The 20,538-nt window shown below is 35.4% G+C and overlaps 2 protein-coding genes across 10 annotated transcripts in view; one reads left to right on the top strand and one right to left on the bottom strand.

The window, feature by feature from the left end:
* Nucleotides 1-17,469, bottom strand: part of CEP290 (centrosomal protein 290) — a 49,248-nt gene extending 31,779 nt beyond the window's left edge. For 7 of the 9 annotated variants that reach the window (XR_012053463.1, XR_012053465.1, XM_030260896.4 and 4 more), the window contains exons 1-24: nucleotides 17,340-17,469; nucleotides 15,242-15,298; nucleotides 14,590-14,715; nucleotides 14,374-14,451; nucleotides 13,890-13,959; nucleotides 13,633-13,679; nucleotides 13,205-13,348; nucleotides 12,948-13,001; nucleotides 12,125-12,277; nucleotides 11,601-11,783; nucleotides 11,162-11,251; nucleotides 10,964-11,086; nucleotides 9,005-9,128; nucleotides 8,300-8,472; nucleotides 7,718-7,880; nucleotides 6,970-7,070; nucleotides 6,790-6,877; nucleotides 6,231-6,343; nucleotides 5,475-5,559; nucleotides 4,184-4,326; nucleotides 3,847-4,011; nucleotides 2,774-2,923; nucleotides 1,646-1,761; nucleotides 91-193 (exon numbers count right to left, since the gene is read on the bottom strand). Coding sequence is in view for 7 of the 9 variants with exons in the window: in XM_030260896.4 (XP_030116756.4) it covers nucleotides 91-193; nucleotides 1,646-1,761; nucleotides 2,774-2,923; nucleotides 3,847-4,011; nucleotides 4,184-4,326; nucleotides 5,475-5,559; nucleotides 6,231-6,343; nucleotides 6,790-6,877; nucleotides 6,970-7,070; nucleotides 7,718-7,880; nucleotides 8,300-8,472; nucleotides 9,005-9,128; nucleotides 10,964-11,086; nucleotides 11,162-11,251; nucleotides 11,601-11,783; nucleotides 12,125-12,277; nucleotides 12,948-13,001; nucleotides 13,205-13,348; nucleotides 13,633-13,679; nucleotides 13,890-13,959; nucleotides 14,374-14,451; nucleotides 14,590-14,691 (2,568 nt within the window). In the remaining 2 variants the exon portion in view is untranslated. Of the gene's footprint in view, nucleotides 1-90; nucleotides 194-1,645; nucleotides 1,762-2,773; nucleotides 2,924-3,846; nucleotides 4,012-4,183; nucleotides 4,327-5,474; nucleotides 5,560-6,230; nucleotides 6,344-6,789; nucleotides 6,878-6,969; nucleotides 7,071-7,717; nucleotides 7,881-8,299; nucleotides 8,473-9,004; nucleotides 9,129-10,963; nucleotides 11,087-11,161; nucleotides 11,252-11,600; nucleotides 11,784-12,124; nucleotides 12,278-12,424; nucleotides 12,446-12,947; nucleotides 13,002-13,204; nucleotides 13,349-13,632; nucleotides 13,680-13,889; nucleotides 13,960-14,373; nucleotides 14,452-14,589; nucleotides 14,716-15,241; nucleotides 15,299-17,339 lie in introns of all 9 variants that reach the window. The other 2 variants (XM_041713368.2, XM_041713389.2) reach the window with 1 other exon arrangement.
* Nucleotides 17,470-17,627: 158 nt separating this feature from the next.
* The window catches only part of TMTC3 (transmembrane O-mannosyltransferase targeting cadherins 3), a 29,628-nt gene continuing 26,717 nt past the window's right edge, over nucleotides 17,628-20,538 (top strand). Inside the window, exon 1 of the mRNA XM_012569060.5 lies at nucleotides 17,628-17,768. The gene's annotated coding sequence lies outside the window, so the exon portion shown is untranslated. The remainder of the gene's footprint in view (nucleotides 17,769-20,538) is intronic.

Genomic DNA, 20,538 nt, shown 5'->3' on the forward strand with positions numbered 1-20,538 from the left:
TCCCTATCTAACAAACTAGAGTAGCGTATTAAAACCTCTGTTCAATGTCCTAAAATATTTCTGAAAAATTAAAGTAACAAAATTACTTACAGAATATGCCTTTATTTTTGTAGCATCCTCTTCTTTTTGCTCTTCAAGTTTTTTCATTTCCTTTTTAATATTTTCTGATTCTTTTTGCCAGCTTTCCTTTTGACTAAAACAGTAACAAATTTTCATTTATTATAATGAAAGACCTGATGATTTTTAAAATTGTAACTTCAACAGCAATTCTGAAATATTGCAAACCAAGTTACTTTTAGCAGTAATATAATTTGTAAAGCACACGATAAATTGTAGATGGATTATGGAAAATAATATCCTCTGTTTAGCCTACAGCTGGTTAAATGATGAAAATAATTCTTTAGTGTCTTATTTCTTCTTCAAATGTATATTACAGATGCTTAAAGGACATCAACTTCCCACCCTTGTTATGTTATTTCAGTGAAACCCACACCCAAAACATAAAAAGATGTGGCTTATTCAGCTTCACTTTGGCCTGAACTACTCTCCTCTATTGATTTTTGTTTAATTATTTGGAAAAAAAAAACCCTAAGATCTTTCATACAATTCTAATAAGGAAGTTCGTATAGATTATATGGCATAGTTTAGGATAGTTTAAAAAATGGTTCATCAAGGGTATATTTTCTCTTCAAAGGGGTATCTAAGCTTCTTAAATAATGGAGTAAAATGGAGGAGAATTAAAATTCTTTGAAAGTGACTTTAATGGGATGCCAAGTCAAAGAATCTCTTCCTGTAACTTCAATCCTTATCAGGTTTACAGAAGGAATCTGGAATCATCATTTTATGAAAGCCATTGGAGATATCTCACCTAGTAGTAAATGAGGCAGTATGTTACAGCCTTAAATAAAAAAGATATCTCTTTAATGCCTAAAAAAAGAGATAACGTTGTCTGGGAATCTTAATCAATTTGAAGAGCAAACTTCTGAAAGTTTCTGAAAGTTTAAATCCTTAATCCAGAAGCCATCCAGGTGACTGTTCATTCCAATCCAGAGAGTATTCAACTAATAATTTGTTAACTGAAAAATCCAAATTATCATATTCATCCCTATCCTCCCAACAGATGAAAACACTTTTTAAATTTTTTTGACCATAAGAAAAATTTTATGGAATTTAGGTTCACTGAAGCATCTAAAAAAACTAGGAGTCCAAAAGAAAACCAACCACAAAATCCCAACCACCTGAAATTTTCAGAGATCTCTGACTGTATTTGGACAGCAGTTTGCTTTTTTCCCTCCCCTCCTCTCTGCTCCCAAAAAACTATTAGAATCCATACTTTAAGAAAAAGAAAATTGGGTTAAAGAGTCCATCATACCAGGTTCCAGTAAAATTAAAGATATCAGCTGCAGAAAGCACAATAAAATCCTCATGATAAAACATGCAAAGTGAGAAGAATCCTGCAGAAGACAGTTTTGTAGGACTTTTCTGGATCTTTACAGAACTAAAGAAAACATGGAGTCCATATCCAAACATAGCAGCACTTATGACATTAACTAAAGAACTATTTCAACACAGCAGCAAATCTTGTTTCAAGACTGTTAAATATTTAGATAATTGAAGTTTCCTAATTCTGAAAAGAGTGCAATACCTTTGATACTCTTTATACAGCAAGCCTTGTTGATGACGAATTACTGAAAATTTTCGCTTGTAGTCCTCCACTGCATCTTCTAATTGTTTAAGCAACTTTTCTTTGTTTTCCAGTTCCTAATTATTATTTTCCAAATAAAAATACAGAAATTATTAATACAGGTTTTAAACATGAAACTAGCAATTTAATCAAAATGGCAGTCCTTTATGTTTTCATGATAGATGCTTCTATGTGAACTATGAATATGAAGTATGCATTTTCTTTCGAAGTAACAGATGAAAAAAAATCCAATGAGCTTCAGCATTCACATTAACCCGTGTGAAAGAGAGCACAATTGCACTGCAGGTTTCAGCTCTCAAAGTTCAAAACACTATGACCAGTAGCTAGCTCACAAAGAACACTAACTGAATGTCTAACTGGCAAGTGGCATTTTCTTCTCATTTTCTCAAGTACTCTTCTACTTTATAAGCACACAGAGTTGAAAAATATTTTTTTATTTTTTCATTAGAAAGTATCAAAGACAGAAAAAGATAAACTAACAAAAATAAAAAGGTAACTTTTTTTTTTTACTCTAATTCTGAAATAGTTCTTCATTACTACATGCCTGTTTGCTATGCTTCCCATGGCAATCACTGGAATTAGTTTCTATGTATTTATGCCTTTATTTACAATCGTTGATGTATTTTTGACAAATAACAGAATGAAAAGTCATATAGTAAATTAATAGAGACCTTGGCTCTATAGGGAAAAACTGTTCAAGTAGGATTTGCACATGCAGACTCAGGTGTGGAATCCAGACAGCAGTAAGAGAGAAGTTCTCATAGAAAAAGTGTAACTGTGGAAGTAGAAGGAAGAGTGGGCAAATATTTAGATCAAAATTCAGATTTAAAACAAAAAAAAAACGGAATTGCTGTCCAAAATTTAGTTAGCTATTACCTTTCAGGCATACAGCACAGCAATATACTTATAGCTTTAAATTAAAGAACATCCCAAAGAGTTTAGTAGATATTAGAAAACCAAAATAATTTTGGAGACATCTCTCACGTCCATACACGGTATTCTACTGGACTTGAAAGGAATTAGATATCTGTTGCAAATACTCTTTATTTCAAGGAATATGTGAGTTACCTGTGTAAGATGTATTAAATATTCATTCAGAGAATTAATTGTATTAACACTTGAAGGAGCCATTCCTTCTGGAAGATTCACTGTTTGGAAGACAATATTGGCACCTTCTGACTGATGTAGTAAGGAAATTTCATTTTTCATTTGTTCAATCTAAAGACAGAATACAAAACTCTCATAAAGAAGTAGCTCTTGCTATTAGATTAAAAAAAAGATGAAAAATATATTGCTACATCAGTTGTTATTAACAACCTAACAATTTTCAGTTATATCCTAGAACACTCTAAAACTTCTTAAAATGTCCTTTTAAAAATGCAATGATTGCATAAATCAATAAATGCATAATAAATTAATCCAAATTTATCAAATTACCCCATCAATCAGAGCAACTATATATATCATCATAGTTTTATTCCCAATTGTTTAAAACATGGTGCATTCCTACTCCTTTAGTAAGATTAAGTTTTGGAAAGAATTATTGCAGTGGTTATTTGACAGCTTTTTCTAAATAAATCTTTGTCTTTTCAGTTAATTTAAAAGCTCTCTGGTTCTCCAACAGTACCTAAACCACTATTTAAGAGTATTAGTATTATTTTATCACCAAAGCCGTGATAAAAGGCAAATTTAAACTTAGCTTCTTGTAAAATAATATTTCATTCATCAGTCCTTCCCTGGAAGAACCATTCCACAGAATAAATTGTACAACATGAAACAAGATATAGGACTCTAAAGAACAACTCATCATTTTCAACAATTTTTGTTACATATTTATAAATAAAAAATGTAAGACTCCTGGCTTTTTTGAACACATAGATCTGTGTTTTTGGACACAACTCTCCCCAGAAGACAGGAATGCTTGGTGTTTAATATGATGGAATATTGCAAAGATAAAGTAACATTAAGAAGAGTAAGATCTGAAGTTAAAAAGGACAAATAAGTAGGTCCATTATATAAATTTCAGTACGATTTGTACAATGACACTGTTCACATATGCTGAATGCAGTGTCTTATAGATCGTGTGGATTGCTCTAAATTACCCGAACAGCCACTTTTGAAGTAGAAGATAAATTATATACCTTTTCATTGGCACTTGCCAGCTGATTAGACAAACTTGTTGCCTCCTTCTGAGTCTCTTTTAGCTCCTGTCTCAGTTCTTCATTTCGTCCTGTAAGCTGGTCGACCTGGGCTTTCAAGTGCACACTAGCATCAAAGATCCCCTCTGAATTCTTTGACTCCATCGCCTAATGCAGTAAACAGTTAATTAACATAACAAAGAAAAAGTGTAGATAAACTTTGATTTTTTTCAGAGTAAACAGGAGCCCTCAAGTTTAGACTACATGAAATTAGTAAACCATAACATTTTATCCCTGTAAATCCTACAAAGCTAAATAATAATTCAAAAGGGAAGCTTACATGAACTAAGCGATCCAGACTAGGGATTATTAAGGCTGTTTCTCCTCCCTTCATACTAGAATCCTTCTGCATTTCCTTGATGGCTTGCAATATTTCTTTCATTCCTTGTTCAAGTTGTTTATTCTCTTCTGATAACTCTTTTACTGTAATAGAAGTTGTAAATCTGTTAAAAAGCACTGAAAAATTATTTAAGGCTTCCTAGGACATTTCATGATACTTGTTGATTTGATAAATTAGAAGAATGTTCATGTTACACATATATAGGCATAAGCAATTACGAAATTAAAATCAAGAGCTGCTAGGAATCTCTGGGAGATGTATCTTAGTGATGAAATACCAAAAAAAAAAAAAAAATTAAATGCTTCATGGGACACAACCAACTTCACTGAATCTTACAGTCTTCATTATTTACTTCACTTTAAACATCGGTATTAGTCTGTCTGACTTTTACCAATTCAGAAACATGGCTGTGTTGGAAATGTCTGGGTGTAACAATGATGTATGTATCTAGGAATTGCCTGAATTCCTTCTCCAGAATAAGAAAAAAGGAGCATTTAAATTATGTGACTGTCAAGGACTCTCCAAACTCCTACCACCTACAGTTTCTCAATGAAATTCCAATTTCCAGAATAAAATCAGAAGTCTGAAAACTAAAAAAAAATGCAACAAACCTTTAAGGACATTCTCTGCATTCAAACAATGTAGCTAATCATCCTGAACACCCAGGAGTGAACTGCAAAAACTTGAATAGCTTCACCAGGTCTATTTTAAAAATTCAAAAAGAATTTTAAGAATTCATATTTTCTGAGGAAAAAAATTAAGCTTCCTGTGCAGAAAAAATAGAATTACTTTTATTTCTGAGTTTTCAAACACTGCACTTCAGCTAACATAGATATATATGTAAGTAGCAAGTGGCCTCAATTCCCCAATACTTTGTTTCAACCAGAAAAGTCCTACAACAACACAAGATGTATAATTGTTACAAGTGGGATTACTCACACACGTAAAGCCCTTACTAGGTCTGAACCAAGAAGGAAAAAAAAATGAGAGATAATATTTTAACATATGTAGTGTGAATAAGCTATGTTTCATGTACTATTACTGGCTTGGTAAGACCATGTATGTATATTTACACATAGATAGAAGGATATACACTAATATAAACACAAGATTTTTTTTACAAGTCAGATATTTATGATCACAATTATAGAAACAGAACAACTAAATAAGCAAACTATCTACAGGTAATACTTGAGAGTGTTCCCTAGTTTTAAAACAGGTTGCAACTTACATTTAGATTGAAATTTGGCCATTACAGTCCTGTTCTTCTCCAAATCTCTCTCTCTCTCACGTAATTCAGTAGCAAGATATTCATTCTAAAGAAAAAAAACAAAGTTTCTCCTAGACCAAAACATATGCAGAATATAATTTTAGCTGTTTAATATTTTAGTCCCAGACTTTTTCGAATTTGAAATAGGCATTCATGAGAATTTCCCCATCCACATACTGATTTCTTGACTAAACAGGAACAGGAATGTATTTACTGGAATAGTTACATGAGATGTATCCCATATAACACTGTTCATAGCAAAATATGAGCTCTTGGGTCATGCAGCCACTGGAATAGTGGTCTGGTACAAACCAGAAGTCTGTGGGGCTTTGTAAGTTGTATCTCTAGTGATATGAAAACACCAAAAGCTTCAAAATTACATTTGTATTTAACTAGTTGTTGCTCTATCACATAGGCTTAGAACCTAAATGAACCGAAAAAGTATTTGTTTTTTTTCCAAGTGATCTGAATTCTTATGTACGCTACAAGTTTTTCTAAGAAGATTTTCCACAGCCTTTCTGTTGTCAGCTGTATTTTTCTTTGTCTTCAGAATTTCAGCTGGTGCTATTCTATCTGCAAGTGTGTTTCTCCATTTCACATTACATGAGCTGCTAGGATGTATTTACAAAAAAATATAGACTATTCACTTGTCAAAATAGGTGCATTTTAATTTTTGAAAGAGAAATAAATGTCCATAAACTTGCTTTATGAACCTACCTTTGCTTCTACTTCAGCAATGTCATGTCTATTCAAGAAATCCAACTTCCTTGTATTCTTTGCCTTCTCTTCAGTAAAGCTATCAGTCATCTGCATATCGTCAGCATCCAATCCTAAGTGCAAGTAGAAGTAAAAGTAATAAATTATTAGGAAATTGTAACTGGTCTTCTATCAAAAGAATACAATCCATTTATTATATCTAAGTTCTGGTTTTCTACCTTTCCATCACAGCAATGGCATGGAATTGAAATTGTAAGAATTTTGAAACACGTGAATTAAGTATATTTACTGGAAATTTTGGGGAGATCATCCTACACCTATTGCAAGGCAGAAGGCTCAGTGATGCATTACAAGTCATCACAACTCAAGAAGATACTGATAAGATCAGGAAATCCAAAACCATTCACCTCTTCCTACAGATTCAATGCAATGTATTAAGTGTTTTAATTTAAACAAATGAGTAAATGTAACATAGCTACATTAACTATAAACAGAATTTTTATGCTTAAGTAAAAACAGAATTCTTTTGAAAGGACAGTTTATATTGAAAACAACCTACCTATCGTTGCAACTCTTCTTCCTTTCTCCTGAGTCAACTTACGAATGTGTTTTTTCAGTTCAATTCTTTCCTCTTCTAGTCTTTCAATCTGCATATTATTATTCACAGATCAGTATTCTGTTTTGTTCAAATGCATTTTTATTATGTAGCTCTTACACAAAAATAGGATTTATCACTTACCTCTTGCAAAAGGATCTGGTTTTCAGCTCTATATTGCTGCTGCTTCAATGCTTTGTTGTTTCTGAATTCATTTAAATCAATCATTGTCTTTGGCTCAAGACCTAAAACAAAACATAACACAGTCATTTATTTAGGAGGAACACTAATGTAAGTTAATGCAGTTAATTTATGCAAGAACATAACTAGAGAAGTAAAGTTAAAAAAATAATTTGTTAATAGCTGAGTTCAAACAGTACAGTTCAAACAACTATAAAAATATATAACTATGTATATAACATAAACACACATCTTATACTTAAATCTCGGTATACTTCATATACCTCAGTTACTCAAAACCCAAAATGAAATAAAGTGGCACCTAAAATTAAATTCATTTACATTTAAATTATTTTATTTAAAAATAAGCCTATCTGAAGTTTTCTCTGTGTGTTTCATCTAGCATTACAACTTCAGGATGATACGGTTTCTAATTACCATATTATGAAGTTTCTTAGGCAGTGCATGATCGAAGAGGAATCAAAACCAAAAAAGAGTAGAGAACCTATTATTCTTTACTTTCTTCAGTGAAAGGAACCTGTGAGCCAAGTTCATTCATGCAGTTTGTCCAAACTAATTAAAATTACTTGGGAATATTAGCAGAATATAACAAATTATTTCCAGTGACTTGGCATAGAAAAAATTTCCATTACAGAATCCTATTTCAATTTTTATACAACAAATAATTGAACGTGTACTAGATACAGCATACCTAAGCGTGCTCTGAGTTCTTCATTTTCATCAAGAAAGTCATTTATTTTAAGTTCAAGTTTATTGACTTCTTTAATCAATGACTCAATCTCATGTTCTCGTATTTTGACTTGCTTTCTTAAATCTTTGATTTCAGCAACAGCTTCTTCCAAACCATATATTCCCTGTAAAAACCCCATACATGAAGTAAGAACAGAACAACCAATAGAAGACTTACTAAAATAGATCATGAATCTTTCTTTCATCATTACGCAGACAAGAAAAAATGTTTTTCAATCTCTATCACTCTTCTGTTCTATGCTTAGTGCAAAAAGTTACTGAATAAAAAGCAGATCATATAAATCTGTCTTTAACCACAGAGGAGCCTGCATATTTCAAAAGTGGGTCCTCCAACTACATGATCCTTTGAAGAATTGTATCTTGAGCACTCAATTACTGTTCAATAGGGAAGGGAAGAAGAAAGGGGAAGGGTATCAAAGTAATTTGTTTAATTTTTAATCAGAACAATTAAATAAATATGGGAGGACAAAACAAGCTCCTAAAAATAAGATTAATACCCTCTCCACTCTGACAAACTGCTTACCAGTTCATAGTCTCTCATTCTTTTCAAAGTCTCAACAAGCTCTTTGTCTTTGTCTCTAGCATGTGCTTCTGCCAATTCTGCTGATTTCTCAGCCTCCACAGTTCTCTCTTCTAGCATTTTTAACTTTTCTTGCATATCCCCAATTTGATTCTGCTGAGCAAGAGATGAGTGACCTGGAAAGAAAAACCTTGATGCTTGCAATTCAACTAGGAATTCTTGGTATCCGCCATCAATCAAGATAGAAACATTCCAGAAAATATTATAAATGAGATTTTCATTTCATGCTCTTTTTAATCAGGAAATTACAAGACACTACATATAAGAGGCTGGCTTTTCTTCCCCCTAACATTTCATTCAAACAATATTTATCATAAGTGAGTGCACAGAAGGAACATCAGAATTTATTTGGAATTGCAAGCTATTGCTCCTTTTCAATTCTTCATGGAGTTGAGACCTTATATTTTATGCTCTAACTTTTACAGATCAGGTGTAATTTTATTACCCATAAAGCCCGCTGAGGTAATCTGGATAAATTTAAACTCTTCATTATGTTTAATAAAAGAAAATTAAGAAAAAATATTAGAGACTAAAATGACTCAAATACTGCAATTTTCCCCTTTATTTTTAAGAAAGTAAAGAATGCAAAGTAAATTTGTGGTTTCTGATTTTCCCGATTTCGACATTAATACAAAACAGTCATGTTACCTTTATCTTTTTGGAGATCATCTTTTAATTTCTCAATAATGAATGCATTTTTCTCCATTTCTTTGGTATACTGTTCAACTTGCTCAGTGAGCAATCTTATCTGAGCATCTCGCTCTTGCACACCCTATGCATGCAGAAAAAAAGAAACTCTGTTAAAGGATCCTTCTTTACTGACAGGCAAACTACCAATACAGAACATCACATGGGAAATGAAAAAATTACATGTAGCTAATACAAAACAATTTATAGAACATCAAATATACTATACTTACAACAGAGAGTTCAGCTATTATCTAGAAGTTTGGTATATAAATGCAAAGCAGGAAAAATAAAAGAGAAAGTAAAAATAAAGCACTCAAACACAGAAAAATAAGCAGTATTTCAATATAATGACTTTAAATGGAAACAGTTCTGTTTGCCAACATTAGATGAAAAGTTTGCCAGCGTTAGATGAAAAGTTTTGGATAATACAGGTTTCTTGTCAGCTTTCTCATAAACAATTGCCATTGGGAACTGAGAGATACAAGTTCCAGATAGCAAGGGCTAACAGTCCATCATACAAAACACAAGAATTGCAGAGAGTCTTTCAGCAAGCCACCTAACTTTTCAAAATTCATATAGTATCTTGTTTTGGATACATATACATTCACAGGTACACTAAGACTATGGAGGTGACTTCTATGTACACCATTGTATTTCTGTACTTGTACATAAACTTCAGAAATAACATAGAAAGCTTAGCATTATTTTTTCTGTGATTAATAAAAAAGTGGTAAAAGATAAAAAAGAGACTTAATAAAAGTTACAGGCATTAATAATAATAAAACAGAACGTAATAATAAAAACATAAAAATCTCAATTTCAGAACCAATGTCCTGAAAAACAACTTATATGATTTCTTAAAAATACAACCATATTTGAAACCCAAAAGCACAGAGCTTAGCAAAGTAGCAAATACCTAGACACAACCCTTTAGAATATAAGTATACATTGAAGGATAGCAAGCTCAGTCCATTCTGAGTAAAAGCCTGAGTAGTAACTTGATTTATTTTTAAATGTCTGCTTAAAATACATGCTTATTTACACAAAACATTTCAAATTGCCATGCTAATAATGCCCCTTTCTTCCCCCGGCCACCACAAAAAAGCAACCTCTAGAGCCATCTAATCAGCTAAAACCAAACAACTGTTTATCAAAGTTACTTTCAGCTGCTTTCCTCTTCTGATACCTAAGGCTGATTTTTAACTTGAGGTGTTTTTCTCTTGAGAAGATATCTATCACTAGGTTTGGAAGACTGCATATCTCACCATACTGCTCAGTTTACAAGAGTCCAAAATGCAACATAAATATCATTACACATTTGTTTAAAAAACCTGAAGCAAGGCAGGAAATCATCCTGGAATCACAGAGTATGCTTTCCATAGAGACTATTTCAGGATTCCTAATGGGCCACATTATTTTGTGGGGACAGGGAGGGGGTTATGTTTTTTAAGAAAGTGGAGACATTCAAAATCATGAAGAACTATGTTATTTTGCCAGAATATGAGAGATACACAAATTCAGCTAGTTCTATCATACTCATGTGGTGAACCACAGAGTTAACAAGATGAGACAGATGAACACAAAAAATTACGTACTAGGTAAGACCATTCCTTAACTAACAAATAGTGGAAGCTAAAGCCATATTTTAGAAACACTACATAATAGTTAGAAAAGATAAATATGAAAGTAACAGAGCCATCAACCAAAAGTTCAGGTCATACACACACATACAGAGAAGTTTCCTTTGCACATTGTCTATTAAGCTAACTTTGTAGTGGAATTAATTGACCTGTCTCTTAATTCTCAAAATTAAGTATTTCATATTTGCAACCTATGAAAGACTAAATATGTATTTGGTCAACAGCATATTTAATTAATGGTGAGTTCTATGTGTGCAATGTCTCACATGAACTATACCTGCTGAAGGGACAGTATATTGTTTCTGTCTACATCAAGTTGGACCATTTTCATTTTCTCTTCCAAGTTAATTAACATTTGCTGATACTCTAGGAGTTCATCATCTTTTGAAGCTAAGATTTTCTGAAAAGAAAACAAAATACCATCAGAACACTTGAAGTAATTCCTAAAAACGATTTTAAAAGTACTAAAAAATACCTTCCATTCTTCAACTTTTGCATTTACAGCTGCCATGAGGGGATCATCTTCCTCATTCTTTGCTTTCAGCTGGTCTGAAAGGTCCTGAACCTAGACATGCCATTTGGATGAACATCACATTACAAAAAGGTTTGGACCTAACCAGCATATATGTACAAACACACTACATCAAGCACATAATATTCAACAGATTAGATTTACAACAGCAAGGAAATTACTTTAGAGAACAATGAATAACTAACATTCTACATAAAAAAAATTTTGTGATCTTCAGTAAAATTTTAAAATCTGTACCACATTCAAAGATCACACTACTTCTAAAGAGCATTACTTTAGAGAAGTGGGTGGTTTTAACTGCATAGATAGGTCTTAAGCTAAAATATGAAAACAGAGTAGAAACCTAAAAAAGAACTATACTAAATAATGAGTTATTTCTTACTTGAAATTTGTACCGATCTTTCTCTTTTCTTAACTCATCCATAATCATATCGGACTGTTGCACAATTAGTTTCATTTTGCTATATTCATCAGTCATCTTCTCCATTTCTTGCACTGATTCCTCAAGGTTTTTCCTCATTTCTTGGTTTTGAATCTCTAACTTCTCATTAGCTTCAGTCAAATTCTGCAAAAAATAAAAGAAAAAACTGCTTTTAGAAAGTGCTCATCTAATATCCGAATAAGAACTTGTAAGTCTTATACAAAATTAGCACAGAACAGAGTATTTCCCCTCTAGATTATCAATTTCAACAAATTCATGCAACAAATAAGATGTATGTCTCTTCCTGTCAGTAACTTCATTACCTCTACCAAATTCATAGATGCAGACTGTATCTATGACTGAACCCTTATGAACTCTGATTATTAATTCCCTTATTCCACATGACTTTATCTGTAAATTGGCATACTGTCAATTATGGTCAGTAAAACTCCAATAGCTGCTCAGTAGAATGCATAGATTTTTACCTGAATTTCATCCAAATACTGGACAAGCTCAGAGCTTCTTTTGGACAGCTGTGATGTGTAATCAGATACCTCTCCTCTTCGTAATGGAATTGTTTCTTTTTGAGAATCTATTTGCCTCTGATAGTCAACCACATCCTGACGCAATTGTTCATTCTGCACAAAAAGCAACCCAAACTTAAATCCATTTCTAAGAGTTGAAGACAAAGTTGTTGCATTTCTAGTGAGCTAACACAAAGAGCTAAGGCACACAAAACCCATCCAAATTCCTACAGTCTGCTTTAGAAGTCTTAGAAGCCTCACCTTTTTCTTTATGCGCTTTTTCTTCATATTAAAAAGGAGAAAACAAGACCAAGAGAACAAAGCATGAAAAATATTAGAAATTAGCTTTGTTTTTGGAAGACTAAATACTAATCAATATAAAGACAAAATAAAATAGCTTTCGTTCTACCTCCGCATGCATATACATACATACACACACATACACAGAAGGGTATTTTGACAAATGATTATCAAGGTTTTACCCCAGGACAATAATTAAACAAATTTACTTGGAAATAATATTTAACAAAAATGTTAAAAATTCAAAACCCAAAATCATGCCAAGCTAATGCACAGTAGGACTATTCAAATTGAAATGTAGAGACTTCCTAACCTCAATTTCCTACATTTCATTGGAGCAGACGTACCACATATTTATTTTGCACTAGTACAAAGAAAATGTTCAAAAATTAAACATCACCCCAAGAATTATAAATACAGAAAAATAGTAGCATATTTATTTAAAAATTGAAAATACAGTAAATCAGCAATCATTTTTGCTAACCTCTCTCCTGAATTTGATGTTTTCATTTTCAGCATCTTCAATTCGAAGAGCAAGCTACAAGACAGAAAACCTTTACATGCATCACTGACACCATTAAGAACTCCAGAAACAAAAAAAGGAAACAAATGCACAGCAATCCTATTTCATTAATGGTTTATTCTTTTTTTTTTAATTTCAGATGCTTTTTCCAGAACATCAACTTTTAAAAATATTTGACAGAATAGCTTCTAGAGATGTCAAGCTCAAGTCCTTCATACCTGTTCGTTCACTTTCTTCTCCTTTTCCAACTCTTTTTCTGTATCTGTTAGCTGTATCTCTTTTTGTTCCAATTGCTTTTCCAGTTGGCAGATCTCATCACGCAAAAAACGAGTATCACGACCTCCAGCAGATTTTTGTGCCATCTTATGAGCATTAAAATAACATTATAAATATAGTAGATATTCAAAGTAGAAAGAACTAAAGAACCAAAGCAGATACTAAGACTAAAATAGATGGTATTTCTCAAGGGTAAAAAACTCAAGTAATTATTCATCCAAGACTGGTGCATATTCAAAAAACAATAAAAAGCATTTGCTAAAATGTAGGGCTATTTCATGACTTTACAAGACTAAGTGCTAGTCTAAAATAAAATAATTAAAAAACCCCACTAGAGCACTTTATACACTAATAAAATTTTAAAACATACCTCTAATTCACTTTGAAGTTTCATCAGCTTGGTTTTAAAATTATTTTCTGTTAAGAGAGAACAGATATAGTGAATTACCCAATAAGGTATAAAACACAAAGAATAGTATATTAAAGCAACTGACTTCCGAGCAGATGATATTTTGTTCAGCTCTCTAACCTTAAAAAAAAAAAAAACAAACACAAAACAGCAAGAATAAAAACCTAAAAACACATTTTAAAAAATCTTTTAGGAACAGCATAAAAAAGCTTGCTTACCACATTTGGCTTGCTCCTCCCCAGCTTTTTCAACTTCTTCTAGTGCCAGTTCTACCTCTTGAGCTTTCATCTAAGAAGCATAGCAAGCAAAGAAGAAATATTTACTACTACCATAAATTAAAAGGTTGTTCCATAAACCTTACATTTAGAACATATTTATTTTGAGAAATTTATTTGGATTTTCCATCTATATAACTATGTTATTCCAACCCACTTCACTTCCCACTACTAAATTCCAACAGCTACACAAGAAGGTACTCTGGTGCAAGCACACATTTGGCATAGAAACTACCTTAGGAGTAAGCAGTATTTTCAGGAACAGGAGAAAAAAAGATGCTTCCATTTAAACAAAAAACCATCAAACAAAAAACCCCAAACAAAAACACAAAAAACCCACAAAAACAAACAAACAAAAAATAAAAAAACCCACAAAAAAACCCCAAATGCATCTGCAGAATTGAAGAAAGTAAGCCTTAATACAAACCTTCAGTAGTGATTGAGTAATTTTAAAAAGGTGCATCATTTTTTCTGGAGTTTCAGTTTTTAAGTCTTTCCCATCAACCTAACAAAAGCGACAAAAGTGGTTTTACACTAATATCAATGAAATACACAAAATAAATCTTTCATGTATGTGAAGGACCAGAGATGGTTTAGGGAAGAAGGTACAACAAAACTCTCAAGTTCCCTTCGTCTCAAGAACCTTGATCATGATATCCAGCAGTCTGTCTGCTAGCTCCTCTTGATGAGGCAGAGTATCTGGATCAACTTTCATGACCTTCTTCCAATCTAAAACAGGTGCCATGTTGAAGGTATGACTTTTTTTTTCCTGGAACAAAGATTAAAATAACAGTTATCAGGTATTATCAGTGCAAACCAATTTTAGGTCAAATGATTTAATAGAGGCTGGCCACTGAACACACCAGATGACTTCTAATAACTGTAACACTGATCAACATTCTGTTCACATTTTGATCTATTGCAAACTAGGAGGCTATAATAAAAATACTTTTTATTTATGTTAAGAATTACACCATCTGTACTCAATGAATTCTTAAAACTATTAGTGAAGATCAGGACACACATGAAACCGCTATTTTAACTTCAATATCTTTGTTTTCATCCCTATCTCTTATGTTGGTATTTTTATGCCAGTGAACAAACACAAGAATTATTATTTCTAATATTTAAAACACAACACTTTCAGTTTGATACTGTGAGCACCAACTTCTTGACATTGTATTAAACATCATTTCTTTTTGGTTAGAATACTTGAATTGACAAAGGACATTAATAAGCCTGGAAACTGAGAAAATCTCATCAGAAAGTGGTGTAAAGTTTTTTCTACTACTTACCTACTGGATGTTGTGGGCCACAGTGATTTCTCACATACCTGAAAGTCAATGCAGTATCTGAAAAAGGCAGAAGGGATTGGAAATCTTGGATTATTCTGTTCTTTGGAGCTGTCTCTAGACTTTCTGATCAATATTTCAAAAGCAAATTCTGCCAAGTTTAGAACAGAACATATTTAATCTACTTATTGCCCTAAATTATGAATATAGCACAAATGGTTAATAAAAATTAAGAAAGAAATAAAGCTAACTACAATAGTAAATGCAGTATTATTCAAAAAAACTAATAACACAGCAGGGGTACATATTTTATAGGAAAAAATCAAGCTCAATCAGTAACTTCAGCAATGCTGTATGCTGAGCACAGCATTTTGAGATTTGATCCAGCACATACCCTGTTCCTCATTCAGCAGTTTAAAGACTCAACAACTGAAACCTTCTTTGTTAATAAAAGGCTGAAACTGATATTACTTTCCAAAACAAGTATGTCTAAGCATTCTGAAAGAAGAGCTGTCAGACACAGAAATACAACTGTACACTTAAGGGAGGATAAAAGCAACCTTCATCCTTTCTGAGTATGTGAACTAATTGAAAGGTCCCCTATATTTACTAAATTTCTTCAATATTTGCTAACCATATAACATGTATTCATGACTTCACAAGGATACCACCTTATATACGTTATTACTCTTCTGTTTTGTTGTAATGGCAAAGGATAATCCAAGGAGAATACTGGCACTTTGAATCATTCAGTCAAGTGAATACTACTTGATTTCAGTAACATACTTGTCTAAGGATCAAAAGTCTTAAACACATTCATTTTTTCTTAAGTAATGAGATGTAAAATTTAGGAGTTTTAAATGCTCAGCAATCAAAACTATTCTGAAAGCAAATACACAAACTTACTACTGTCAATCCTTTCCTACCTTTCATCTCTTCATATATCTTTTCCCCTTAGCTTACAAAATAATGTCCTAAGAAAATATCAGTCCTAAAATTGTATCCAGAAGGATAAAACATAATTGAATTGTACATAAACAACTGAATCCAGCTTGGTGGGAGAGTAGCTACAGTAAGGTAGACGGGCACAACCTATGCACAGATTATGTTCCACAGTATATACATACTGTGAAAGAATTTATTTAAGTGAAAAGTTTTTCATCATTTTGCTCATCTGTTGTCATCAACTAAAACCCGTGGTTTTAGTAAACAGATGATGATCCATATGATGAAACGCTGAGCTCATGGGTCTACAATATGTGTGAAATAGATGGGGATTTGATATTAGTCAATACAAAATTTTCTGGACTTACCCAGGGAATTTAAGCACACATAAAACAGCCAGATGTTATAAAGTTCAGCAGACTCAGACGGAAAAGGAAGTCTGGAGAGTATGCTCAAGTACTACCAGAACGGCAATGCCCTGGTCTGACTACAGGAAACCACGCGAGCCAAGCTCACATGGAGATACCTTACCATTGCAGTGAGATCAAGCACCACTGGGAAGAGCTGACCTTTTCCCACCAGGGTGTGTATAATGGGCAGCAGAGTCATGCGCACAGGAGGGAGACTTAACATCAAGAAGCACCACAGTGACGCGGGAGATGTGATCTGCTAACTCCGCATTTGTTTACATGGGGTAATCCAGTTTAAGCTACTTTCGACTTTCAAATTGCATTTACCCGGAGTAGCTCTGCGAAGCACAAGATCTTAATTATAAAACCCCAATCAAGAGAGGATCTTCGCAGGTTCCCATTCTCTCCTGTTTGGCATACCCCAGACACAGGATACAGTGACAGCCCAGGATCCCTCCAGCATGCTGCCGAGACAGCTTTGTCCCCGTTTCATTCCAGCTCTACTGAACGAACAGTTTGCCTTATTCTGCATTCTCCTTCCCAGCGAGGCGCGGCAGAGGCGGCAGCCGCGAGCAGACACGGCGCGACGCTCCAGCCCCGCGCTCCGCCGGACGCGCTGCCCGGGGCCCGCAGGAGCGGAGCCCCGCCGCCGCCCCCGGCCCGGCTGCTCCCGGCGGAGCTCGGGCCGCTCGGGCTGGGCAGCTTTGGTCTCCTTGCCCGGAGTACCCCCCGCCCCGTGGCCTCACCGCTCCTGGGGGATGACGGTGGCCGCTGCCAGGCGACGCCATGGGACTCTCCCGCAGACCCGGATACTCGTGGGTGCAGGGAAAGTCAGCGCTTCCGTGGCACCCACAGGCAAGCCCCACGGTGCCAAGCGGGCTCTCCCGGTCCCGAGGGGCAGCCAGGCGGGCAGGGCGCGATCCCCCCCGAGAGCGCCGCTTCACCGGGGCAACGGCCCCGAGCGCCACCCCCGCCACCGAGCGGGGTCTGCGTGACTACAGCTCCCGGCATGCGTCCAGGCCGACCGCACCGCCCGCCTTTTTCCCGACAGTCTCTAGGGGCGGAGGCGGGGCGGCGCGCGTGCGCCGTGTGCGGCGGCGGCGGAGCGCGCGGTGGGTGGCGGCTCCGGCGGCGGCGGCGCTGCGGTCCGAGTCCCGGTGTTGTCCCGGCCTCAGGTAGGGCGGGCTCGGCGCGCTGCGGCCGCGCCCCGCCACGGGCCTTGCCGGGGGCGGGAGGAGGGAGGAAGGAAGGGAGCATGGATGGATGGAGGGGGTCCGGTGTAGCTGCTGCCCGCGGTAGTTTCGGTCCGCCGGCCGTGCCCGCCGTGCCGCGTCGGGGAGTACCCGCGCCTGCCGCGCTGCGGTGCGGCCCCGACCGCTGCCACGGCGCTTGAGCGGCGTCCGGGACCGCGCCCTGGCTCCGCCGCCCAGCCTGCCCTTTCCTTCCCTGCCTCGCCCCGAGCTGCGGGCAGCGTGTCGGTTCCTGCCCGGCCGGCGGCTGCCCGGGTGCGCCTGTGCTTTGGGGATACGGAGGGAACAGCGGGGCCCGGAAGGCACGGGGAAAATCACACCTATAAACTACTCGAATCCATTGGGTACTATTAGCAGGCAAGTCTGAGTTTTGGTTGTGGTCTGATAACCGGGGAAGTTTGGGATCCTGTGTTTTAGTTAAATGGGTGTGAATACATCTTTTCAAATAAAAAAGAACCATTCAAGGCATGTTTATCTTTTTGCATTTGTTTATTCAACAGCTGTGGAAAGCTGAAGTGGATTTGGGGTTTTTTTTGTTTGTTTTTAATGGTAATAGAAAGGTGATTATTACGTTATCTATGTACTTTTGTCCTTTTTTTTGATAAATAATTGTTTTCAGTTTTTTTGCTATCTCTTGATCCATGTTGATATTTACTAGAGACTGACAAGATGCAAGATGCTTTGCGCTCCTTATAGTTATGCAGTTGTTCCAGTCACAGCACAACTCCAAAGACTTCTATATTTCAGCTAGGGGTTGGTTAATTATGGTTCTGTATTAGGTACAGAAAGCGAACTGTAGTTAGGGAAGGGAAGGAGACTGGGTGTATTTAATGAATGGGTAATGTTACTAAAAATAAATAAATTATAAAATTAATTATGATTAAGTGTAAAACAATGATTTCTTAGTAGCAGGGACTTTTATAGGTATAGGAAGTGACACAGAAAATAGTGGCACCTTAGCCACAAACTAAGCCTTCAGGAAAGGAATATTTCTGTGGTAGAGAAAATATTCCATTGATGCTGGAATGCTTCTGTATAGGAGTTTGTTTTTTTTTTTAAATCATCACCATCATCATAACCAGCTGTTGATGCCAGTATAGCTATTTAATGTACTTTATTTAATATGCTTCAGCATTTTTGAGTGTTCTGTTGCAGAATCAGCAGAGAACATGTTATTACATTTACTGGTAGTGAAACCATATCTGGGTTGCAATTGTGTAGTGCAGCTAGTAAAGACCATTGGTGCAGAAGTAAAAGGTATTTGGATTTGAAGCTGGCATGGGAACTCCAAAAGTTAAAAAACAGTAAAAGGAATTGAAGTATCAATGCCACAGAAAATGAGAAAACATTAAAAATACAGCATGGCTTGTACCAAGTAAATTAGTTTTTCTTATGTTTTGCGCCACTTCATATGATGAACTTTGTGTAAGTGAATCTTCTTTTAGTGGGATTAGATACTTACAGTTCTGGAGCCAAGAAATAAATTCAACTGCATAGTGAGCTGTTTGACCTACTCTGATAGAAGACTTAGGCATACTTGTTAAATCACAGCTTTGATAACAGTGTGCCCTTGCAAAGAGCTAACAGAAAAACCGCACTCTGAAAAGCTTAATGGAATGTCATTTAAAGTACACAAGAAATCGTATTCAGACCCAGCCTAAGTAAGGACAGAGTAGCAGAGTCTAAAGGCTGTGTTTTCAGCTTATACCTCACATGTAGCTTTTGTTAATTTATTCTTTGGTGTAAACAAGCAAGCAGTTTCTGCTGTTGCATTTCTGGAACACTGAGAGTGATAAGTGTTATTTTAGAGACACTTTTTGTATCAGTAAGGCCACAAAAGATGTTTTATGTAATTGCTCTAAACAGAATGGGTATTATTTTGCTACTGTTTAACATTGAAATGTGAGATTCTGTTCCTGATTTAAGTTTCTAAGTCTTAAAGTACAAGCTAGACCTGTGTGGTTTGTATTTCAAGTGGCATGTACCAGTTGCATTGAACAAATTGAAGCTAAACCACCAACTAAATCAGTATCTTCGTCTCACCCATTTTAAATTGTGTTACATTTCGGTCCTTGTTTGTATCAGAGTAACCTAAGATATCACAAGCTGCCTGGTTGCCAGCAAGTTCTTTTCCAGTGGGAGATCTTTCATCTGGCTTGCAACACGTGTTCTGACTTTGTATCAGAACTGCCAGTGCTCTTCTAGTTAATCCTTCAGAACTATGTGAAGAGAAGGCTGGAGGCCATTACCTTCCTATATAGTGAAGAGTATTTCCTAGTAGTCCCATGCCTCTTGATCTGGTAGTGAAAACCTTGCAGAAGGTTTTCACAATAAAACTTTTCTTGTTATATTTATCCTGGTTTAGGATTTCAGCAAGATAAAAGGGAAATTCAGGCATGTTTTGTATTATTTCTTCTCTCATATTTCCAAATACTTCTTGTTTTCTAGATGAGATTCAAGCCCAATCATCTAAATCTCAGCCTTGCATCTAAGTTGTTTCATATTAGAGTTGTATCTTGGAGTGGCATGAATAGATAAAGTTTAAGGCTTTGTGGGAAAGACAAAACAGAAACAAAATTATGATCTCTCTCTGTCAGTAAACACTTGCACTAAATCAGCAGAAAGAATGTTCAGTTTAACTCAGAATAAAAATGAGCAAAGGTTAGCAAGTAGGCAATACAAATTAGGATATTAG

This window comes from Taeniopygia guttata, chromosome 1A, assembly GCF_048771995.1.
Source record: "Taeniopygia guttata chromosome 1A, bTaeGut7.mat, whole genome shotgun sequence".
In the NCBI taxonomy this organism is placed as follows: domain Eukaryota; kingdom Metazoa; phylum Chordata; class Aves; order Passeriformes; family Estrildidae; genus Taeniopygia; species Taeniopygia guttata.